We start from the raw sequence: 25,884 nt of genomic DNA on the forward strand, positions 1-25,884 counted from the left end.
CCAGGCTCTGCTCCCTCATTGTTGGTTTAAGCCTACAGTAAAATCATTAGCCTTTCTTCTTTCAAGGCTAATGGTCATTGTATTAATTATCTCAGAGAACAGACCCCAATAACATGGATCACAGCTTGATTTTTCTGAATAGGACTGAGCCCTTCTTAGAAACTGGAAACTTAAAGTCATGTCTCTTGCAACTGAAACTTAAGGCAATTTTTCAGGAAATAGAAATGTACAGTCATGCCTCTAGAAACAGACAGTTAAATTTGTAGAGGTTACATTTCATTGGGCACATGAGGCCTCTTTTACGTTTCATCTAATTTTCATGTGAAGCCTTTCAATATCTCTCATCATGACACCAATGTCCACTTCACTTTATGATCTTTATTTGAATTTTGTAGGCCAGGGAGTTTCACTGTTAAGCAAGTCCTTTTCATTCAAACTGTAAAATGCCCACATTTTAAACACATCTTTCTATATTCAGCAAGGTTGCTGGTGTTGAAAAATAGGCTGCGAGTTCTGACAATGGCATGCAAAGCCCTTTGGAGTATGTGCATTTCTCTTGAATTGCACACAGCATTTCTAATGTGGCAGCTGAAAATGAAAGGCTGCCTTTTTGTCTGTCAGCTCACAATGTGCCTTTAGCAGGACAAGAATTTATTTCTGCACACTGAGGCCTAACATGGCCTTTCTGTTCATTTGATGCTGGGGCTGCCATTAAACTCCACATCATTCTGATTTTGTATCCCCAATCTATCTGCAACTTCATGGACTATGTTTGCACAGTTTCTCATGTCCTTGATGCAGCCACAGAACTGCTAGAACATTTCAATTTTAATTTTTGAATGTGAGATTGAACGCTCCTTAGTGATCACCCCCTAGTGTTTGACAGTGGAATAGGTTGACAGTGACATTACTATTGGCTACCAGTTTACACGTGATTGATATAAGCTAATCAGTTAGAATGGCAAACTTCATTGGAGATGAATGGAGGCTTATGTACTAGGACGACACAAGTCATTAGGTTGAGTAACCTGAAGTTACTTGAATCCCCCTTACTCCATTCCCATCCTTTGTTAGGGAGATTTTTCATATGTATGCCAAATGCCCTCCACTTGTGAGACCTCAAGCACTTTTTGCTGGACCTTTCTGTCTGTTCTCCTGGATGAGGGTGCCATTTTTCCCCCTCATTCATTCTTTTTGCTTTGACCATGGGAACTTCTGTATGTTTTTACTTTGTTTTATCGAGCGATGGTTTCTTCCAACCTTTTTAAAAGGCATCTGTAATTTACTTTTGCAGCACCCAGAACTTTTTGTGCAGTGTTGCTGGGAGCCCTTTGGGCTTTCCTTTTTATATTCTTTTATTTTCCTTGTGAGAACTACTGTTCCCAAGTATAGAAGGATACTTGTATTGTTCTTACCTTTTGTAAGTGAGATGTATCATTATGCATTATTGTGCTTCATAGTCTCTCCTAGTGAGAACCCCAGCGCTTTTTGCTGGACTTCTGGACATTTTTCTTTTAATCCTGAATGAGTGGGGCCTTTTTCCACTCTGTTATGGGCTCTGTATTTTGGAACTCTATTCTTTGTATTCCACCTGTACTATGGAGTCTATCTGCTCCATAGCTCTTAAAGACATTTGGGTCCTCCCTCAAAACTTTTTCCTATAGCCTTAAATTAACTACAGTTCTTAGCATCTCTCCCAAAACTAAGTAGACAGAGATTCGCACACATCACATTCAGTGGAGTGCCAAAGGGATACTTAGTAACCCCCTTCTCTCTGCTCCTGTGACTTTGTAGTCGTATAGACGATCACCTAGTTATGGTTGGTGGCAGTGGACATGTTCTACCAACTAATGTGTATTTTTTTTTATTATGTCCATAGCTTCGGTAGTGCACAATAGGGGCATCCAAGTACCAACATCGGGCCTCCCTGCTTTTTTCGCCATTACTAGCATGGTTGTTCTTTCTTTGCCCTTCTACCATTCTGGGAGGGAGAGGTCTGTGTGTGAGTTTTGCACTTCTAGTATCCCACCTAGGCTTCAGAGTGTCTGGGTAGGCAGGAAGTGGGGGAGGAGCTTTCCACCCCCCTGTCCTTTGTCTGCCAGAGTACCTGAATAGAGCCAGCTCCCAAAGGGAGTCTGGCTGTCCTGACTGGACAGCCAAACGCACCTTTCTGTAAAATGCGGAGAGAGATTGCAGAGGAATGTGCGTTGGAACTGTATAAAAAGTTGAGGCTTCTGGAGTGTAAAGCAAGTTGAACACTGGAAACGGAAGTAACCAAAGAAGACTACTAGAGACGCCTGCAGACCCTATGCAAGACCGTGAAGGGACCACTGCTGTCCAGACCCCGTTTTCTATGTGACAGAGGAGCTCCGAAGAGGATGACTCCTTCCCTTAGGCTGGTGGGAAGACAAACTTGGAAACAAGTCATATCCCAAGGTCCTAGGAGTTTCCAGAGCTGCAGAACCCCAAATACCAGGAGACCTGTTGCCCATTTCGAGTGCATCGTCGTAGAAAGACCGAGTCCGTCCAAATCTGTGCTGAGCCTGTAAGGACACTCCAGAGATCCGATCCAATTCGCCCAGACGCCCTCACCAGAATGTGGGACTGCAGGAAGCGAAGAAGATTGACCGGGCGATATTTGTCCTTTGTTGGTGCTGTTGAAAAGGCGGCAAATGCTCAGAGTGAACCAAGCAGTTGCTGAAAGCCATGCGACAGGTCCCCCACCTTGAGACTGCTGCTGGAAGACACCGTCCACTGTCTTGCCTTTCGTCATCAGACCAAGGAATCCGGAGGTCGGGTCCAGAGATGCCACATCGCAGAGGAGCCAACACAAACACTTTCTTCAAACTCAAGGTACTGTGGGGAAAAGGTATTGCTGACCCGATTCCGAGATGTCGCTGCAGAGCCCTGGAGTGCACCTAGAGGTGTCCAGGGCAACCCCCTCTTACCTCTTACCCAAGCTGCTGCTTGTGTCCACTTTAGAAGTCTGTTTTTCGGTCCCCTTTGTTAGTTGTTAACTTGCTGCTTCACTAACTTTAGACACTGGAAGAAATCTACAGGAGCTCTTCACTGTTCGCTGTTTGCCAAGACTTCAAGCCCTCTCCGAACTGCCTTTAGCTAGGGTTGCAGTTTTGGACTTAAAAGATGTGCCAGGCGAAGAAACCGTCGCTAGAACTTTGAACTAAGCTCATGTTGCACTAACCACTTATTTTCCTCCCTTTAAGTGACTTTTCTATATGTTTTTGCAGCGTAAGGAACAAGTTACAGGTAAGTAACTGTTCTCCAGCATGGGTAAGGCATGGATTCACATGCTCATTAATATTCCCAGTTGTGAGGCTGGGAATCCTCTGTAAAAGAAAAAAATCAGTTTCAGTTTAGTTTCTGAACTGTCTTTCTCCTAATAACCAATCACTGGTCTCTGGGTCATACTGCCCACAGCCAATGACTGCCCTCTACCTAAGCCCCTCCCTCAGGCAGCCATCTTCAGATTTGGCAGCACGTAAAGTGGCAGTAGGACCAAGAGAAGAGCCGCAGAGGGGTAGGCGGGAGGGTTCGCATGTGAATCCATGCCAGACCCATGCTGGAGAACAACAGTCACAGGTAAGTAACTTGTTCTTTCTCCAGCATGGGGTCTGGCATGGATTCACATGCTCATGAATACAAGAATACATAGCAGTACACACATGCACAACCACGGCAGGTGGCAAGGCTCAAAATTAAGCATTTCAACAACTCAACATTAGGCATCACTTACCTCCTCACCAGGCTCACCTTCAAGCGAACAGGTTGCGCAGCACTGCTTGGCCGACTCTGGACTCCTTCCTGGAATCCAGGTCGACGCAGTAGAATCTCGTGAAGGTGTGCGCCGACCTCCACGTAGCAGCCCTGCAGATGTCCAGCAGGGGCACACCAAATAGGAACGCCATAGTTGCAGCAATCCCTCTGGTCCAATGGGCCCTTGGACGGCCAGGCAACGGTCGGTTTGCCAACCGGTGACAGTGGTGATGCAGCCGGAGAGCCACCTGGAAATGGAGGCCTTGGAGAGGGCCTTCCCCTGGTTCACAGGGCCAAAGCTCACAAACGGCTGTGGCATCTTCTGAAAACTCTTTGTGCGGTCCACGTAGAACTTCAGCGCTCTAGCCACATGCAGCGAGTGCAAAGTCCTCTCAGCCGGCGACGAAAGCGACAGGAAGAAAAAGGTAACACCAAGGGCTCGTTGAGATGGAAGTCTAACGGCACCTTGGGCATGAAGGAAGGGTGTGTCCTCAGCATGACCCTTGTTGCGTGGAAAGTCAAGAACGGAGGCTTATGGGAGAGAACCTGGATCTCTCCCACTCGTCGTGCAGAGGCGATGGTCACCAGGAACGCCGTCTTCCAAGACAGGAACTTCAGAGAGGTGTCGAATGCAGAGGCTCGAACGGGGGACCCATGAGCCTAGTCAGCACCACATTGAGCTCCCACGCCAGTGCTGGAGCCTTCACCGGTGGGAACAAGCGGAAAAGTCCTTTCATTAACTCCTTAACCAGGTGATGCGATCACAGCGACGATCGCCCCGGAGTTCTGGTGTAGCAGGAGATAGTCGCCAGATGGATCTTGATAGAGGCGTGCGCCAGCCCCGCCTTGGCCAGCGACAGCAAGTACGGCAGCACTTGAGGGGCCATAATCCGTAATCCGTAGAGGGTTTATTTGTGCCCCCCTAAATCCATCTCCCCTATTAATTATCCCTATAAACCACCCGACCCTACCAGTTATATGCTCCCCAACCCCCCATATTATTCGATGTTTCTTCAGCAAAGAATTTTCCGCAAAAAGTGCAGCGAAAAAAAACCGGGTGATGTATGAAAGTCGTACCGCGCACAGAAGGGTCACCATTGACCCAAAATGGAGACCCCCTTATCTTTTCGCCAATTCTTGTGTACTTGTCCTTTCTTGGTCCTTCAACCAACCTGGGTAGGGAAGGTCCTGGTTTGACTTTTGCCTTCGGTGGGAATCCTTTGGGAAGCCTGCTAATGCTACAGAGTGTCTGAAGACAGGAAACAAAGGAGGAGTCTGAAACTCTGCAGGCCTTTGTCTTCTGGCATGCCTGCCTGGATCCAGTTACTAAGGGGAGGCTGGCTGTCCTTTAATTTGAATAATGCACAACTCCCGATTGGATGGGTTCCTGGATAAAAGGCGAGGATTCTGAAGCAAAAGACAGGCCAACCAATGGAACAGAAGAACCAAAGACGACAACAAGGAGATGCTTGTGGCCCATTCCATCAACCAGTGAAGCCTGCTGAAGTGACCACTGCTGTCCTGACCCCTTTGACAGGGAGGATCCATAGAGGATATCTTCCCTTGGACTGGTGGGCATAAACAGACCTAGAACAACCTTCAATTCAAGCCATCCCACAACGAGCTGCAATCTTCCGGGGCTGAAAGCCGCCAATACCCTGTGACCTCGAGCCTGATTGCAGTGCGTCGACTTTCCGTGAACAAACTCTCTCAAAACTTTGGAGTGTTCCTTCCGGACCGTCAGAGGTGAGATACCCATCCTCAAAGTCCCCTCACCAGAGTGCAGCCCCAATCAACCTAGGTAAATCATTCGGACAAGAACCGTTCCCCTTTGGAGTCTTAAAAAGCACCAAAACTGCAGACCAACACTGGAGCATGAAGAAGCCTTTGCTCATGGTCCTTTCTCTCGAAAACTACTGCTGCAACATCCCTTCCAGAGTCCCTCTTTTCGTCACCACGACAAAGGAACAAGAGGCCAGGTCCAACGCTGCTGCACTGTGGAAGAATTCAGCTGACTATTCAACAATCCTCAGTATGTACTACCACAAGTCCTACAGTACCTGTTAGGCACGATTGTATGCAGTACCCTTTGGGTGCACTACAACAACCCTGACCTTCTGGCAATAGGAATGCAACCTTTGGTATAAGTCTGTACTGCACAGGTTGGTAGCGTGTTAAGCTGCCAGGCTTAGCTCAAGATGGGTCAATGGGAGCTGTAGGGGAGTTATACAGAGATTCACAGTGACAAGTATTCAAATAAAGACTTACACACAAGGTTTCTAGAATAAACAATTATTAATTTGTCAGTCAGTTAGAATAAGCCTTCTTCAGAAGGGAGCAATATAACAATAACACTCAAATACACTTCAAAATACACACTCTTAATATTCTTAAATCAGAGAAGACCCTTTTTGGATGGTCCACAGCCACAACCTAAATCCTCAGGCGACTTCAATAGTTAGGGTGCTGGGGACCTTAATATCTTACTGTTGCATTTAGAATACTCTTAGCGTTTGGTCAAAGGAAAAGGTTATTAGAACAAACAAGAGATCACAAATATTCTTAAGCAGGCAAATACTTTTGAATCCCCAAAGCCGAGTTATTCAGTATAACAGGTTAAGCCAAAGTCAATGGGCAAATGTCTATATAGGCTGAAGCACTTCTGGTAGGTAAGTAGAAAAAGTATTTGCACAATGTTTAGGCTTGCGAGAAGTAGAAGATGCAAGAAAATCTACAATAAGAGGCAAGTTCTCTCAGACTTTACAGTACCTTTGGCTTGAAGAAAAAGTGCAGCAAATGACTCAGTATTCCTGGGCCTAAGTCGTGGTGACAAGAGGGAGGACTTCTGGCGACTCCTGCACTGCAATGTGATGGTCACCGCTCGCAACCGGCAATCTTCAAACAAGTGGCACTTCAGTGTTTCAGCTCCTCGCGGCTTCCGCAAATAGCAACACTGCGGTTCCTGGCTGTCAAATGGACTTTTCTTGCTTCTGGGTTCCCTCACTCTGTTGAGGGGGCTCAGGCTCGGTCAGTCCTGCTTCTTGGGAGTCTGGAGGCTCTTCCTGGAGCTCTTGGCCAATTTAAGAGCAATGCACACAACCTGGTGTTCCTCTCCCTGGTTATTTTGTTTCCAGCAGTAACTCATTCAACCAGCTCCAAGAAGATGTCCAGGTGGCTTACTTTGGAGTTGATTGGTCCCATCAACTCAAAAAGGGAGAAGTCGTCCTTGTAGGGGCTTCTCGGTCGATACGAGTGTGGAGTTTCAGCACAGCAGCAGGGCTTCACCAAGCAAACCAACAGTCCAGGAGTTGCAGTAGGCGTCCTCTTCAAGTTCTTCTTCGGTTCCTTCGTCCAGTGGTCGACTCTGCCTTCCAAGCCAAAATCCTTGCCTTTTATTCAGTTCTCTCCCATTCATTCCAGCCTAGCTGTCAGTCACCCAGCAGGGTGGCTGTCCTTGCCAGACAGTCAGCCAGCCAATCACTACAGAGTGCATTTGGGTCCCCGAGGAGACTACACACAGGGAGTTTCGGGTAAATCCCTGACTTCCTGCCCCCGCCAGACACCCTGGAGCCAAAGGCGGGCTTCACTCGTGAATCCCACCAAAGGCAAAGCTAACAAAGGGACCAAACCTGGTTTGGCGCACAGAATAAATCTAAAGAAGGACCTTTCCACAAATAAATGGTGAAAAAAGAAGACCGGGTCCATTTTGTCAAAAATGGCTCCCCTAGGTGCTAGACTGCAGCTGCGAACGCTGCCCACAGTGAATGCACACCACGGTAGTTAAAACTAAATCACTGCCACCAGCCATTCACTGGGGAAAGGGTAACAAACATGTTTACATGAGGAGCTAGACAAAGGGGATACTAAGTAACCCCTCCAGCACCCAATTGTAAGATAGGGTGTGCTGGGTCTAGAAAGTTAAAAATGTAAGTAAAGTCAATTTCACTTTACTGCTCTGGGAAACAGTAGTTTATCCCATAGAAGGTATTTAAAACTTGGGGAAATCTGGAAGACTTCCCTGTGCCACTGCACTGAAGGTGCTGTGTGACAATGTAAAAGAGGATGCCTATGGAGGCTCAATAACCAAAGAAACACATAGTTCAAAAATCACATTTAAATACGTGAGAGAGTGGGAAAAAGGGTCTCACTCTCTCCAGGATAAAAAAAAATCAAGTCCTCAAATTCCAGCAAAGTTGCTGGGGGTCTCTAAGGTGGGGGGAATTACCACATTTCTGAGAATTCTCCCTAACACATACCTGGAGTCATTCTGTTTCTCCTTTGTTGCAGAGTTCTGTTTCCGGTGTTTGGGTGTTCGCCCATACTGTTGTCCAGGCCCAACGCTTGTGGGCCCATCGGGAGCCTTAACGAAGCTCCTTGAAAACATTTTGACCAAAAGCCCTTTACTTACTTTAAATTGAAGAATCCTCTGGAACTATGCCTGTTCTTCTTGCAACTACGCGTATCTGCATTACTTCCAATCTGACTTTGAATAACTGGGATCTAGATAGGGATGGGCTCCTAAAGCCTTACGGCTTCTGAAAATTAACACAAGTCTTTTTAAGTACTAACCACCTATTGTTGGTGTTGCTTAAACTTTTTATTTTGTTTAAGTCCCCCAAGTAAGACTTCATAAGACTATCCCTTGGGCAATACAGAAACTCCAACTCTTAGTACACGGCTGTACTACTCAATGAAGTGGTTGCTATGACAGAGCCGCCAGGCTCATTTAAGAAGGGAGAGAGGGCTGTAGGAAATGTGAGGAGCTAGGAATGAGACACATACACAGAGGACTCAATGCCTCACTATCCCAAATCTAGCAGGTATTTCCCAGCTTCAACCAAACCTAATGGGTCTGTCCATGGTCAAGATATGTAAAGCAAAAGTACATCACGTGTCTGAAATCATATTCTGGCCCTCACACTGCTTGTCCTACCACTTCTCTGTAGATGTTTTCTGACATGAGGGTCCTGTCTTGATGTCTGGAAGTGCAGTCCTTAATTTTTCCTTTTGGTGAACACCACCCATGGGATATCCTTATGGCAGCCATGGTTGGGGTTCACCCTTGTGCCCCTTATGTGTGTTTTTGGACACCTGTATGTTGCCCACAGAGCAGGGTATGGGATGCTGGTAGCTACATGCTGACTTGACAGTGGCTCAGAGTGCCCTCCATTTTTGGGACACGCTGGCCCTGCCAGAGGAATTAATGGATTCCTGGACAAAGTCAAGATGGTCACTGTAGCCTTGAGGTTTCAAGTGCCTTTATACCTTGTTTCCCAAAGTTCTGAGTGCGCCGACTTTGTCCCTTTCTCCCTGACTGGCTGTTGGGCGGAAAGACCATATATTGCTCTCGGGCTGCCTCCTGTCAGACTGACTGGTGCGTTCCCAGTGGCTGTGACCTGTATGAATGGAGTCTGAAGTCAACACAAATTCTGTATTGTGGGTGTCTGGTTTTGGTTTGTGTGACCCAATGCCTCGGCCAGGCCCAACTGAAACTGGAGTGAATGCAGTGTAGTGTTCTGAAAGGCTGCGTGTGTACACCAATCCACATTCTTGGTTATGGGTGTCTGGTTTGGGGTAATGGCCTGAATGCCTGGGAACCTGATTGGCTGCCTGCATGAATGCACTTGTGAAGGCTTGGCTGACTGAACTTGGCTCAGCTTGAGTGAATGGGGAACAAAGGTGTATATCAAGTGACCCCTCACTCACCAATTTGTTCAGAAGCTAAGTTCAGAAGCCGAAGCTGAAGCAAGAAGAAGCAGTTCCCTGGAGCCCAGATGGAGGAAGAAGTCTGCTGCAATTTCTTTATGAAATCCGAAAGCTGTTGTGTTCTTCCAACGACTGGCCCAAGAGAAAACCTGGTTTGGCGACCTCTTCCCGCCTGCTACTCTTCATCAGACGTATCCTGGAAACCAGTCCTGTGTGCCCGACGTCCAGAGAAGCGGTCTTCGTGAGTCCAGAAGAGGAGTGCTTGTGTCGCCAAGGGTCCGGGGGACTGTTCGTCACTGCTGGGGGCGGGGGAGGAAGGAGTATCCAACGAGCCTGTTGGCGCTTTGGAACGCTTTGACTGTACTGCCGACGAACAACCTTGGGTGGTGTGTTTAGTGTGCGTCCCTGTGTGTTTTCCCCATAGCATGACTCGCGTCGTGCTTCTCAGGGTCAGAGACGGACGCTGCAGAACGAGAACTGTCTGCCGTTAGGTCAATGGCTTCCTATACGGAGCCTTGGTCATCGCTAGGCCCTTCATCACACTCCGCGGCTGTGGCGGCATTACTTTTGGCCTGCGATATACCTTAGGCTGCCCACTGCTTCAAACATCGCACCTTAAGCGTCTTTGGACACAGGAGTTTACAGGCCACACAAGCCGCCTCTTTGTGGTTGAGGGGGAGATAATTATTGCACTGACAGTGCTAGTCTTTCCACGGATATTGGCCTTACACGAAGGACAAAATCTAAATGGAGTCCTGTCCATAGCGCAGGATAGATATAGTGATGACAAAACCAGGGAACAAAAAGAGGGGAAAAGGAAAGGCATTCTTGAAAGAATATAACCACCCAACCCCACTCTCCCTCCTGTGCAAGACGGCCAGAAGGCCAGACCAAGAGGTCGGCAGCGCCGGCCGGAACAACAGGCGTCGAAATTCCCAGCGGTCTTCGGCGGTGCACAAGATTCAACCGTCTAAGTGACTTAACATGAATAAACGACCAAAGTTCGATAAATATAACAATAACGCAATCTCTTATGAAGAGCTCTGCATTAGGGCGACCAGAAAAACGGGCGGAAAAAAACAATCTGAGGGACCTCGACGCGTGAGGGATTTTGGGTACACTACACGTCACGTTAGGGATAGTGTTACAGGCACAACTATGTCGATGTCCCCTTTCGATCCTCGAAAGACAAGATGCAATACTCTGCGGTTACCACTGGATGTCGGACTATATGCGCAGCATGTGATTCTAAGCAGATTAACAAGCATCAGAAACTTTAATTATTTCACAGAGGCCTTAGGTTTTAGAAGTCCATCCCGATCTAGCTATGAGAGTCTCGGTCAGATTGGAGGGCAAAACAAGCAGGCACAAGCTGTATACAGTCCAAATGTTGCAGAGGAAGTCACCAGTAGCAGGTAACACATTTGGTTGGAAAAAGTGTCAAGGACTTTGAAGAAGGCTCATTGTAGGAACACAGGTGCTAGGCCTGGGCGAACGTGCATGGGCAAACTCCCAAACAAAGAAATCAGCACTTCATGCAAACAGGAGCAGCGAAGCAACTCTAGGTAAGGTCTACCAAGAGTCTCACAGTACCTTAGAAGTGAAGAGGTTGCAGCATGATTCCCCCCACGATTGAGCAGCAGCAGACCCGGTCACTGGATTCTTGGTCAGGCAGATGAAGGAATAGACACTGGAGTGGATCTTGCAGCAGCAGTCAAGTGAAGAGGCTTCCAGCATCTGATTCTTTACATTTCTGTGAGTTTGGCACCTTTTGGGAAGCACCAGTGAAGAACGGATATCGTCCAATCGATTTGCCTCACTTTCTCGGTCCAGCACTCTATTGAGGGGACTTCATGGAGTGGAATCTTGCCTTTGGAGGTCCGGAAGGAGTCCAAGGTTTTGGGAGGATTCGATCTTCGGCAAATAATGCACTGCACAGTGGCCACAGGTCCCAGGATATTGGCGGTTTGTAGTCTGTGACAGTCACAGCTCAAAATGCAGGTCGTCTCAAGACTGATTGGTCCCACCAGTTTAAAGGAGAGTCATCCATGTGGATTTCTCCTGACACTTGGAAGAAGGGGTCGGACAGCAGTGATTGCATAGAAGGCATATCCGGTCATCTGGAAGAGTCCGCAAATATCACTTCTCTTCTTCTTCGTTGATTCTTCTGTTCCAGGGGTTAGCTTGTCTTCAGCCTCAGGATCCATGCCTTTTAGGCAGGAAACTAGCCAATCAGCACCCATGACCCATTCAAAGTTTGAGTGGTGGCGGTCCTTTTAGGACAGCCAGCCTCCCAGTTGGAACTGGTTCCAGGCAGGCACAACCAGAGTTTCCGAGACCTCCTATCACAAAGGGATCCCACCAAAGAAAAGTCAAATCAGGACCTTCCCCACACTGCACAGCAGAAGAAGGACCAAGAAAGGAGAAGCCATCTTGAATTGGTGAAAAAAACAACACTAGCACCACTCGTGGGTCAATGATAACCCTTCTGTGCACTCCAGCAGCTGCGAGCACAGCCTGGGAGTGCAAATTGCACAAAAGTAGATAGGATAAAACCACTGCCACCAGCCATTCAGATTAGCGTGTCACTGTAACCATAAAGTTACAGGAGCAGTGAGAAAGGAGATACAATGTAGCCCCTCAGCACTCCACATAAAGTGGGGTTTGCTGATCTTACAATAGGAAAAGATAGGAAGGATAAAAATCTAACAGAAAATGAAAAGGGGAAGCCCAAAGGGCTCCCAGCAACACTGAACAGGGAGGGCTGTGTGCTGCAAAGTCAGATGCCATATAACCTGGAGGAAAACAAAACACAAGAAAGGTATAAAAAGAAATATAAAAGGATCCCAAGGATAGGGTAAAAGAAGGAGTGAGTGTGAAAAAAGGTACCCACTCACTCAGGGGAATACACCAAAAAAATCCAATAGTCCATCAAAAAGTCCTGGGGACTCAACATGCGGAGGATATTGTGCATAGAAATGAAAATGGGCAGTGGAAGGTCATGAAACTGGAGCTGGCCAATTGGCTAAACGTCTTAAACAGTGCTGTAAAAAAAAGATACAAGGTGTAGAATGCCTCTCGAGTGGCTGTGGGGAGGCCAATAACAAATCTGCACAAACAAATGATCAACATCATGCCATGTTGTGCATAAAGTTCAATTCACAAATACCAATTTTCCTTCCCCTAAGCTCCTTTCACCACCCGCAAGAAATATTCCCAGTTGCCAATAACATGTTTATGGAAAGCTACAAATATAAAAATAACAGAAGTGAGAGTAATCTGAAGGTGATCAGATGTAACAGAGAAGTTATTATCTCTCTTACTTGATCTAAATGAGTAAATGTCTCTTTTAGCTGCTGCAGAAGAAGGCAATCCAACGGATTCGATAGCTGGCAATCTCTGTAAGGGAAGCCTGCGCGCTGCATAAGCCAGTACAAACATCGGGTAACGTCCGAGCCACCATATGCCAAGCAAAGCCTGTATAACGAACAAAAGATGTAATTTCAATTTAGAAATACGTAACAGTGAACCAATTTAAATCTCACCAGAAATAAGTTGATTTGTGCAAAAAGAGCAAACATACAAATTCAAGTGCTTTGCAATTTTATACATGCAAATGTATCCCCCCAACTAACCCAAGCTATCAATCCCGAAACAACTCTGGGGATTTCCGGGGTATTCCCCAGAGAAACATTTTAAAATAATGGGTGCAAATGGTGCATTTTACAATACGCATTTCATTAAAATTAGGTAAGAAAACCATTGGTTGTGCTCAAAAAGCGACATGGAGTCCCATTTCATGCTACCTTTGCCCTCATACCCCTCATACGCACACACAAATGAACCTGGATACACACATGAAGACACAAGCATTCACAGAAACACATTTTAAGACTCATCTTTTTTGCCTGTCCTTCCACTCTCCTCCTACGCAACTCTGGCTTCAGGTCCATTTACAGCAGCAGGGTGAGAAGCTGACTGTTGGATTACCTCAGGAGGCTATGGGAGCATCAAAATAGATACTCATGTGGCCTTGTATGGAAGAAGGTCTTGGACGCCAACTTGTGTGTGCAGGGACATCTCTTCCTTCCCACTTCCAACAAACCCCACATCACTGGACAGTTTCTGAACATGTTATATATTCACCTCCCTGCCCATAACTATTCTAAGTAATACATTCCAAACTTTAACACCGTTAACTACATCAAGAAGATGGGGGGCGTGGGTTAGCGGCTATGCAGTGAAGAGTGAAATCACTTCCAAAGCTAATCGGTTCAGAAGGGGACCTTTAGGGAGCCAGGACAGCCAATGTCAATGGGCCAGTTCAAAGTTCTGATGCTCTCTTCTTAAAAAAATATTTTTCAAAAGTCATCAGTTCAAATAGAAAATCACAGCAACTCACGAGCAGTCACCTTGAAGAAGCACAAGCTGAAGGGCCAGTCAGGATAGGGTAAAACAGCACTCTCCAAGGTAGGAAGCACCCCAAAAGGAAAAAGGTTGATCTACCCCAAGTCCCACAGTAACTGTGAATTGAAGAATCTGTTCCAGCTGGATGCTTTCTGGTTGCAGTGCAGCAGACCCTTGTTCCTGGTCCTTGGTTGTGGTGACGAAAGTGAGGACGTATGGCGGGCTCCTGCGACAGCACTCGCGAGAGAAAGGGACTCTGCAGCAATGGATTCTCCCCGATTCAGCGGCTCTTTGTGGTTTTGGTGCCTTTTTCTCAGCATCCAAGAAGAACCAACAGCTCTGGTTAGATGTTACTTGATCCCTTGGTCCTGGACTCCTGGTGCAGGTACTCTGGATAAAGGTTTCCTGCTTCTGTAGGGTCCTCTGGATGCCCACAAAGTTTTGGCCACATTTGCTCTACGGAAGACAATGCTCTCGATGGGTCAGGGGTCCCCAGGAATTGGGATTCTGCAGCCTTAAAAAGTTACAGAAAGAGAGGGGTTGGGGTTCTGGGGACATACATATCTTACTGTTGTCATTCAGAAGATTCTTAAAAAGTTGGTAAAAGGCAAAGGTTATTTTCTTATTTATTTGGTTTTTATTTGTATATGGTGTATTCAAACCTTTACAAAACATCAAAGACAATTAAAAAGGATTACAAATCTTCACAAAAACAAGAGAAAACAAATTCCAATTAATCAGCACCAGCGGTAAAACAAAACCAATACAGAGAGAGAACGAAAAAATATGCAATCAACAGTGCAACTAAACTTTACAAATAAGCATTCAAAGTCAAAAATAATAAATCCTGCCTAAGACAGAATACTAGTATATTTCAAATAAAAACAAATATTCAGTTCTTATAACCTAAACCATCCGCCTAACATAATACATCTTAATAAGTAGAAAGTAAAAAGAGATTTGGCTCTGTATTATAAGTTTAAACTTTTGATAAATCCAAATAGCGCTAATCCCTCATGGCCGGTTTGAATGTTCAGGCACCGTTTCCATGCCAATTCCTCTTCGTATAGGATGGAAGTTACATTAAAGGGCTCCAAGAATTTAGCCTTAAGCGACTATTGGCGCACACTCCATGACCAGATGTTTTAAAGACTCCCCCTTTGCTAAACAAAACCTGCATCGGCTTGGTCCAAAGGAATCAGAGATCTAACTAAAATGTCTCTGGTAGGAAGAATATTCCATCTGGCCCTAAGAACAATAACTCTGAAAAATCTATCCGGAAATTGTAAGATAAACTTAATGGGCGAGCCACGAGCTCTATGTTCATGGTTGAAATGGAAAAATGAGGGGTATGAATGAAATTTGTCGAAAGGTTGAAACCAATCAAAAATAAGGCACGTTTTACAGACATGGGGTTAGAGATCAAGCTCTCTACAGACATTCCAATCTCCTCAAGGGTGGCTTCCGACCGATCCTTCAAAGAGACCAGTGTGTAAGAAAGGCCCAGGCTTCTAACTATCAGATGGTAAAGTGTGTTTGGCGTTCCAGTTTTAATTTTGGAATACAAGGATATACAGGCCCACTGTACCCATGCCCACATTGAGACGATACCCAATTCAAACCTGATTGCGGAGACAGGGATCGCATTAGGTATACCTAACAATCTTCTCCAATGACTCATATGACTCAACGTTGGTAAGAGACCTTTGCAACCCCACCCTAGTGTTATCAAATATTAGTAGGTCATCAGTATATGTGTCACGACTCGCTCCCTTCGCTCCCGTTCCCGCCACTTGGGGGCATGTTTTGGGGCTTATTCCCTGCTGGACATTTCCTCCGAACCTAATGCCACAGTGCTGCAATGAACTGGGAGCGCAAAATCCCTATTTTCCAAACTACTTCCCTTCCGGATCCATTCCAGGTTTTTGGCAGCCAGCATGCTTCTTTAACCAAATGACTGTGCTTCCCAGAATGCCTGGCCCACTGCTCCACCTCCACCCTTGCAGGACAAGGTTGGGTGGAGGATAGGCAACACCTGTGGCTGCAGGTGCAGCAGTCAGCACACCTGAGGCATGTGCTCGTTAACAGCTTTAAAAGCCTCAGTCTCACTTCAGTCCAGCGCTGGTCATCGTCTGCAGTGTTCCTGTTTTGACTAGTCCCTGGTTCCTTGTTCCTTGCCTTTTGTACCTACTTTCTTGTTCCTGTTTTCTTGTTTCCTCCGCCCTGAATTTCGGATTCATGAGCTAATTGATTTCTGCTCCCTTGATTTCCCTTTTTGTCTTCCTCTGTTTGCAGGCAGCATTTCTCAGTGCTTTCCCCTTTTAGATGCAGCCCGGTTTGTCTGTGTTCTATATTTCTTTGACTCTGTCCTTTGCTGCTGTTACCCATTTACCTTAGCCTTCCTCTTAGTTTAGTTTCCTGTCTTTTCCTTGGAGGGGTAGGGAAAAGTTTGCATTGGTTATTTAGCTTTTTCCCTGCTCCTGATCCTTACTTCTATTGGGATCCATTTCAGGTTTTCCTTAGCTCTTCTGCATTTATTTTCCCTTTTGATTTTAGGTGTGGTGTGCGGTTGTTAGCTAGCTCCTGTGTGAATGCTTATGTTTTCCTCACTATTTGTTATCACTATTTCAACTTAGGTATTTAGTTTTCTGCAGCGGATCACGCTTGGCTGCCTTCCAGCCTTCACCCTTGCCCTGCCGGGCTCCCCACATTACAGCGGATCACGCTCTGCTGCCTTCCAGCCTCCGCCCTTGTCCTCTGGGCTCCCTGCCCTGCAGCCTGCCTCGCTCCGGTTACCTTCAGCCCGTGTCCTCTTGGGCCCCCTGTTCTACAGTCTACCTCTCCCTGGCAACCTACAGCCCTTGCCCTCTTGGGCCCCCTGTTCTACAGTCTACCTCTCCCTGGCAACCTACAGCCCTTGCCCTCTTGGGCCCCCTGTTCTACAGTCTACCTCTCCCTGGAAACCTACAGCCCTTGCCCTCTTGGGCCCCCTGTTCTACAGTCTACCTCTCCCTGGCAACCTACAGCCCTTGCCCTCTGGACCTTCCTACTTCTCCCATTGCTGTTCTAGCCTCTCGGGGTCCCAGTTTCATCAACAGGATTCGTGGGCTAGCTGACATTCAAGAGGTATATCTCGTCCTTGTGAGTACAGTTCTTTAGTTCCCTTATTTGATTCCATCAGAGTGTTAGTTCACAGATCCTGTCATTGCTTGCCCTCCACGTGGGTTTAGCGCTGTCAGTACCTGTAACAGCAATTGGGGGTAAGGCGCTTGCCGACTTTCCTCGCGGTCAGGTGCTTACCCCACATCCCTTTTCATATATTGGGTTTAAAATCACACTCTGTTTGCACTCCTGGCTTCTGGCATACATGAGTCATTGTTCCTATGTGCACATTTCCCTTGCCATATTCGCTGCCTTAGTATTCGCAGGACTAATCCTGACAGTATCCTGACAGTATGACCAGCCCAAAATTCCCATTGAATATGGCAAGTTTAAGAAAGAAAGGCAGCAAGGCCTCTAACAAGTTAGTACAGAAAGCTTCCCCTACATTTACCTGTGACAATCAAATCACCAGTCTTGGTTTAAATGAACTCCTTGTCACAAATGGGCATTTACGAGCAAAGTATTTTTCCCATAGGATGGCACATCCTACATTGCCTGATCCTAGTTCGATCTTTTGTTCTGATCCCGATTCTATGTCAGCGCAAGCCTTAGCCGCAGAAAACAACACACTGTTAGACTTATTATACAAGAGTACCTCTGTTGTTGAACCCCATGATTCCAGTTGTGCTTCATCTCAGATAGAACAGTTTCATGGTACAAACATAACGAATGGAGGGGTTCCTTGCATAACTTCAATTTTCTACTCTCAGCCCAAATACTTCTTTGCACAAGTACATACGGTAGTCCCTAATGTCAAGAGGTCTAAGGTCAATAGATTACTTAAGGGTAACACAGACCAAGTTAGTATGAGAAAGTATAAATCTCAGAACCTGAAAGCAGTTGAGGACAATGCACAATCGGTGCACATCCAGATTGCTAGTGCAGGATCCAGCCCTGATGCCACTATGCCTCCCCCTGTGCCTACTGATAGTGATGTACAGCTAATGCAGGGCATGCTAAGAGCTAAGCTTGAGGAGTTAACACAAGAATTCATTTCTTTACAAGAGGAGAATAAGATCTTGCACGCATTCCTGAATACACCTCAGACTTTATCCATTGATGTTGAAGAAGTGAACACAGTTCAGCCCCTGAGTGCAGAGACTTTGGTAAACCATGATAATTGCCAATATGTTAGATCTATTGGAAGTGAAAGTCTTTCTTCTAGCACAGCGCTCAATCTGGGCACAGTTTCTAACAATTGTTCTGCTGATTGTCAGGGATTGCAGTTAGCTGAAGATTTACAAGCCACTCCTTTACCTAAAGTTTCCTGTGTAGCAGTCTGTCATAATTCTGAGCTAGCACACATACAAACTTCTGATCTCCAAACACAATACACAAAGGTGACATACACAGATTCAGTCACTACAGTAGGCTTAGGTCCTGCTCTTGATACAGCTGCTGAGACTGAAGTAGATGTTAAAGCTGATGTGGAAAACGATCTTACCTCTGGGTTCACTCTTCCTTCTGCCAATCCTGATCAATACGAACAGTCAGAGACAGTACAGATTTCATGTTCTGATGAACTCATTCCACAGTATACAGAACCAAAAGACCAGCAGGCGATTCCTGAACTATTGATTGTTAATCTGCCTCTTTCAGAAGCTAAGACAGAGGAATGGACAATTGACGAAATCCTGATTAACAGAGACTTTACTATGGTGATTCCACTGGTTGATTTTGACTTCCACAAAGAAAGAGACTCTGTGTCACCCACTAAAGAAAAGGTCTGCAAGAGTACAGTTCAGTCCTTGGTTACTGGAGCCAAGGAGTCTAATGCCCTAAAGGTGCCCTCCATTCCTGAGTCACCAATGTGTCTATCAACTTCTGAGACTTCTGGGTGTCCTCCTACAACCATTGACTCTTCTATGATCCAATCCACAGCCCTGCAGTCATCTTTGGTACACGTGTCTTCTATCAATGAACCGCTGCCATGTCTGCCATTTAATCAAGAGCCTCCACCATGCACGGGGTCAGTCCCAAAGACCCTGACATGTTTGGATTCAGCTACCGAGATGGCTCCAACTTGCATGCCTTCAGCTTCAAAGTTTCCTCTGGCCTGCCTGTCTTCAGCTACAGTGACTCATCCAGAAGATCATCCTTCAGCCAGAGAGCCTCCGATAGTCCATCATATGTGCATGTCTTCAGTTCCAGAGTCTATTGCTTGTTTGCCTTCAGTTCATGAGACACCGGTATCCTGCTTAGCCTCGCTTCCAACATCAGAGGTATACCTGTCTACACCATCAGATCCTGCTGTATTTTCTACTGCTCCAGACAGTCCTCCTGAACCCCAAACATCTACTGTCGATGAACGTTTAGATTGCCTTTCTTTTGCTTCAGGAGGAGCACCAGAATGCCTGCCTTTTCCACAAGACGATTCTTCCAACTGCTTCACTTTAGCATCAGAGCTTCCTAAAAATGCAGCATCAGAGTTTGAGACTTTTGCCAGCTCCCGCTTCAGAGTCATCAAGCTGGACCAAGTGGTGAGTCAGAACCACTCACCTGGGTATGCACAGGGGGTGGTGCAGACCGGCGTATTACCTACAGAACTTGTGCAACAGAATTCCGCCAAGAAGCACCAGTTGGGTGCTAGTAGCCAAAGGAAGGGAATGTCTGCTGCAGTTCAAGATGTGTCTGTTATCGCTCCTTCTGCGAGTGTGCCTGAAGTACCAAGTGCTGTGTCTATCACTCCTATCAGTATGCCAAACGTTCCTGCTGTTGTATCCAACGTGCAACAAAGTAGCTACACGACTGTCACCAGGAGTACCAGCCTTGTACAACCCATTGGACTTCCAGGCATCCAAGGTGTAGAACATGTGCAGTCAAACCTTAATCATTTTCAACCACAAGCTTTTTCCCAGATGGATGACAGAAAAAGATCTGAACCTCTACCTCAGCCGCCACCTTCTCTAATGGCTGAACATGAACATTTCCTGAAGCCAGCAACTTCCTCACCTCCCGCATGTCCGCTCTCGGCAGAAAGGCTAACAGAACTTCTACCATTGTCTAAGGCAAGTTGCACCAGTCTGCCTCCCTCCTCAAAGACTTACAAGGGTCCACTCCCAGTGACTGAGCTTCCTGGACCTTTCAACGTTGCTTCAGGTCTTGCAAGTCCTTCATGCCCTTCTTCGAACCATGAGTCTCTTCCTCACCAGAAACCACCGTTTCCATCAGTATCACCTCCAAAGACAAAGCACTCCTATCATGGAAGCCCATCTGCCTTTGCCCACAAGCCACCATTTCCATCAGTGCCACCTCCAAAGAAAAAGCACTCCCATCATGGAAAGAAGAAGTCTCGTGCGGGTGGCGGGCACCCGAAGAGGGCCGTAGGAGGGGGTATACTGTCACGACTCGCTCCCTTCGCTCCCGTTCCCGCCACTTGGGGGCATGTTTTGGGGCTTATTCCCTGCTGGACATTTCCTCCGAACCTAATGCCACAGTGCTGCAATGAACTGGGAGCGCAAAATCCCTATTTTCCAAACTACTTCCCTTCCGGATCCATTCCAGGTTTTTGGCAGCCAGCATGCTTCTTTAACCAAATGACTGTGCTTCCCAGAATGCCTGGCCCACTGCTCCACCTCCACCCTTGCAGGACAAGGTTGGGTGGAGGATAGGCAACACCTGTGGCTGCAGGTGCAGCAGTCAGCACACCTGAGGCATGTGCTCGTTAACAGCTTTAAAAGCCTCAGTCTCACTTCAGTCCAGCGCTGGTCATCGTCTGCAGTGTTCCTGTTTTGACTAGTCCCTGGTTCCTTGTTCCTTGCCTTTTGTACCTACTTTCTTGTTCCTGTTTTCTTGTTTCCTCCGCCCTGAATTTCGGATTCATGAGCTAATTGATTTCTGCTCCCTTGATTTCCCTTTTTGTCTTCCTCTGTTTGCAGGCAGCATTTCTCAGTGCTTTCCCCTTTTAGATGCAGCCCGGTTTGTCTGTGTTCTATATTTCTTTGACTCTGTCCTTTGCTGCTGTTACCCATTTACCTTAGCCTTCCTCTTAGTTTAGTTTCCTGTCTTTTCCTTGGAGGGGTAGGGAAAAGTTTGCATTGGTTATTTAGCTTTTTCCCTGCTCCTGATCCTTACTTCTATTGGGATCCATTTCAGGTTTTCCTTAGCTCTTCTGCATTTATTTTCCCTTTTGATTTTAGGTGTGGTGTGCGGTTGTTAGCTAGCTCCTGTGTGAATGCTTATGTTTTCCTCACTATTTGTTATCACTATTTCAACTTAGGTATTTAGTTTTCTGCAGCGGATCACGCTCGGCTGCCTTCCAGCCTTCACCCTTGCCCTGCCGGGCTCCCCACATTACAGCGGATCACGCTCTGCTGCCTTCCAGCCTCCGCCCTTGTCCTCTGGGCTCCCTGCCCTGCAGCCTGCCTCGCTCCGGTTACCTTCAGCCCGTGTCCTCTTGGGCCCCCTGTTCTACAGTCTACCTCTCCCTGGCAACCTACAGCCCTTGCCCTCTTGGGCCCCCTGTTCTACAGTCTACCTCTCCCTGGCAACCTACAGCCCTTGCCCTCTTGGGCCCCCTGTTCTACAGTCTACCTCTCCCTGGAAACCTACAGCCCTTGCCCTCTTGGGCCCCCTGTTCTACAGTCTACCTCTCCCTGGCAACCTACAGCCCTTGCCCTCTGGACCTTCCTACTTCTCCCATTGCTGTTCTAGCCTCTCGGGGTCCCAGTTTCATCAACAGGATTCGTGGGCTAGCTGACATTCAAGAGGTATATCTCGTCCTTGTGAGTACAGTTCTTTAGTTCCCTTATTTGATTCCATCAGAGTGTTAGTTCACAGATCCTGTCATTGCTTGCCCTCCACGTGGGTTTAGCGCTGTCAGTACCTGTAACAGCAATTGGGGGTAAGGCGCTTGCCGACTTTCCTCGCGGTCAGGTGCTTACCCCACATCCCTTTTCATATATTGGGTTTAAAATCACACTCTGTTTGCACTCCTGGCTTCTGGCATACATGAGTCATTGTTCCTATGTGCACATTTCCCTTGCCATATTCGCTGCCTTAGTATTCGCAGGACTAATCCTGACAGTATCCTGACAATATGCAAGCCAAATGATTTTCTCCTTGCCGATCTTCGGGACCAGGAGTCCTTCTTTAATTAGTGAAATGGCCACATCGGAAAAGTACTGGTTAAATAGCCAGGGCGCCAATGCATAACCCTGTCTGACCCCCTGAAAAGATCTAATTCTCCTCGAAAGATCACCTCCTTGATTTAGACGAACCCAGACCCCAGAGTTTTCATAAATCCCACTAATTAGCCTCAAAAGCCCTGAGGGCAGGCCCCAACTTGACAGTTTTTGCAATAATCTGCCTCGATCAACCCGGTCAAACGTGGCAGTCAGATCAATTGAGGCCATGTACGTGCAGCCTCCTGATGTCAACCACGCCGCCTCTTGTACACACTTCAGGGCAAGCCCATTAATGTTGGTTGAGTGGCCCCTTCTGAAGCCTGTCTGAAATTGATCCAGCGGGTGGCACCCGAGTGCCCACTCCTCCAGGTGTGAGAGCAGGAAGGATGAAAAGATCTTGCAGTACGCATCAATTAAAGCAATCGGTCGATAGTTCGACGGATCCGTCCTGCTACCACACTTGAAGAGCGGGACTACATGAGCTGTGTTCCAGGGCACCGGGGTCACCCCTGACAAAAGGACGTCAGTGAACTCCAGGCACAAGAGATGGGCCCATAAATTTGGATAGTCCTTAAAGGTATTGTTTGTCAGGCCGTTTGGCCCAGGGGCCCTTGATCGCTTGCACCTAGAGATACATTTTTGGATGATTTCTAATTCCACATGGGGATTCCACCTTTCCTCGTTAGTTCAGAATAGACAGTGCATTGGTCTTCGACTTGACTGCCCAAATCTTTTTTCCAAAGAACTCAATCCAATCTTGTTCGGATATCGAGTTCGACTGGCAGGTGGTCAAATTGGGGTCCTGCCCATTTACCAAATACCAGAATGCACTCACGTCGGCAGCAATTAGGGTCCCAAGCACCTTTTCTGCATCGTTCCGAAGCATTGCAGACAATTGATTTACAATCGTTTTTATACGTTTGTTTGAGCTTCGCAATTAACTTTTTACTGGTAACCTCGTCATAATCGATACACTGAATCGGTTTCACAGATCTCCATAGGTTCTTTTTTGCAAGTGCCACATTGGCATTATAAGAGTGAACATGCCTAACTTGACCACAATGTATGGCTCCACTCCTCAGGACCAACTTGTCAATCATCTGACCGACAAACGATTGGAACTCAAATGCATTGAAGTTTTTGAGTTTCCACTCGTAGGTCGAACAATTCAATACCCGATATATGTTGGAGTTCAGACGTCGAAAATTCAGTTCAGTCCATCAAACAGCATTACACCCTAACTTGGTAGTCAATTGTAATTTTTACCAACATTTCCTGAAATTAACAACCCAATTGAATTGTGCAGTGAGGATACAGTGGTCACTCCAATCGTTCTTGAAAATGTGAAATGCCAGGCAAGAGCTCATTAGAAGAGTATCAACAAAAATAGTCAATCAAGGATGAGCTATCCCCTCTGTGCCACGTATGCCATTCGCTGATGTTCCGTACATCATTGGTTTTTCCTACCAAAGGGAATAGCCCCCGCCACCCAAACCTGCACTCCACTTCTGTCCCTTCTCTGAGTTACCTACGAGAATCTCTGCCGGTTCCCACAACTGATGGAAATGAACACAGTCAAATCACCCATAACAGTAACCCTTCCCTCAGGATGAATTCCCATGTACTCATCCACTACCCGGCAGATCCCATCTATGAACGGATCGGCTGGTTCGATCCCCTTATGCCAATAAATGTTAAGCACTAAGAGATTAATCGATCCGTCCACAGACCTGCAGTCAACTCCCAAGGCGCCAAAGGCAGGCCCACCATAACCGCCCCATTGAGGTCCAGAGAAACGTCCACTGCAGTCAAAAGGCAACCCCGTCCCATCCCTAGCCGGCTGGATGAACACACTGTATCCATCAAGAGTGGGTGCTGATGTGAACCATGTCTCCTTTAGTCAAATGCAAATGGCCATTCTCAACATATTCATACAAACAGACATTGCCTCGGGTGTTCCAAGGTTTTAAACATAATGGTAAACTCATCCAAAGATCTCCTAGGGAGATATCCTTCTCCTGGGACCAATTTTTGCTATAGGGAAGAGATGATTGATGCCCAATCCATATCGTTTGACACTCCGCTCTGGGCCGATTTGTCCGGGATAGCTATAACCATAGGTTGATTACCAATAGGTTGAATTACCCTATTCTGATGAGTTCCAATACTCGGTTCATTGATCTGAGAGATTTCAAAACCCAATCCTGGCAACGCTCCTCTTTGGGTAAGAATAAGCTCTCCTACCAGGGGAGAGGTGTGATGCTGGAAATGCATCGGAGGGACAAGGCCTCCGTATCCTTGTCTTTTACTGCTTTTTATCGTGTGTTCTGTCGTGTTTTCCGCGCAGGCGTTTGTGTGGGACACCTGGCGGTGCAGCTCTCTTGGTTTGGTGAACAGATCCCTGGGATTCCCTTATGGCACCGATGGGTAGGGGTACAACCCTGTGCCCCTAGTGTATGTTTTTGGGCACCTGTGTGTGACCCACAGAGCAGGGTACGGGCTGGTGGCAGATCCGTGCTGAAATGGCTGGTGCCCTGAGCATCCTCCATTTTGGGATGCCCAGACCCCATCATTGGAATTGGTAGATTCCTGATGGAGGCAAAATGGCCCCCCTTGCCTCTTGCCTTCCATTACCTGTTACCCTGATCTTCCTGAAGTCCCGGGAAGTCCCGGGAAGCCCTGCCTCTGTCCCTTCCCCCTGACTGGCTGTTGGGTGGAAGTTCCGTATATGATAGTGTGGGGAAGTGCCGACCAGACTGGCTGGAGCCTTCTCAACGACTATGTTGTGGGTACGCCTGTGGGTGGGACCTGGGTGAATGGAGCGTGTGACGAATATACATTCTATGTTGTGACTGTCTAGTACCTGGTGTTTGACACAATGGTTGAGACAGCCCTGCCCGAAACCGGTATGAATACAGCTTGGAGTATTGAATGGCTCGGTACTTCTCCCAATACACAAAACTTGTGAGTGTCTGGAGAGAAGTGAATGGCCTGAATACCTCATGTGCCCGATTGGCTGCCTGCCTGTATGAATGCCTGTAGTCGTGATTGGATGCTTGAGTGCGGCCCAGCGGAATGAATGGGAGATCAACAGTATATCTGGGGACCTCTCACTGCTAGGAGTCGTGTTCAGAAGCTGAAGTCCACTACGACGAGTAACTGGAGTGAAGCTTAACCTTGAGCCCTGCTGGACGAGAAGAATTGCCATTGCTCTCCTTCGCAATCTGAAAGCTGCTGTGCTTCAAGAACTGACCCAGAGAGGACCTGGTAAGGCGCCCTCTTCCCGAGCTACGAAGGACCATCGTGCACAGCTGATCTTTGCCTAAGCTCCCTGGTCGACAGACCTTCGACAGACTGCCGACCTGTTACGGGGATTGCTGCGGAACCCCAGAGAAGCGCCCGGACTGTTGTCTGCCACCGTCGCTGACCGCCGTTGCATGCCGGAGCCGCCATGCTCCCCTTGCCTAAGAACTTCATTGATCCAAGGATGCTCTCGTCCGCATAGTCGCTGCTGTACCCTGCTGGAGAAGGCCTGACCGTCGACGTGCTGAGGAGCATCCACTGATGGGTTTCCCGCCACCCAAAGACCACAGAGACGCCGACGACTCAACACACTTGATGGGCCACAGTTCTTCAACTCTTTGCGGTCCAGAACTATCGACACCGAGGTGCCCCGCACGCCTCTTCCTGGCAGGACGTTTACGCTCCC

The 25,884-nt window shown here is 47.2% G+C and overlaps 1 protein-coding gene across 3 annotated transcripts in view; it reads right to left on the reverse strand.

Annotated features, from left to right (window-relative positions):
* Positions 1-25,884, reverse strand: part of ACTR8 (actin related protein 8) — a 520,692-nt gene that overhangs the window by 225,405 nt on the left and 269,403 nt on the right. For all 3 annotated transcript variants that reach the window (XM_069643635.1, XM_069643636.1, XM_069643634.1), the window contains one exon: positions 12,804-12,957. In XM_069643635.1, coding sequence (XP_069499736.1) covers positions 12,804-12,957 — 154 coding nt within the window. The remainder of the gene's footprint in view (positions 1-12,803; positions 12,958-25,884) is intronic.

The sequence above is a fragment of the Ambystoma mexicanum genome, chromosome 2p (genome assembly GCF_040938575.1).
Source record: "Ambystoma mexicanum isolate Mex_15411 chromosome 2p, UKY_AmexF1_1, whole genome shotgun sequence".
Lineage (NCBI taxonomy): Eukaryota > Metazoa > Chordata > Amphibia > Caudata > Ambystomatidae > Ambystoma > Ambystoma mexicanum.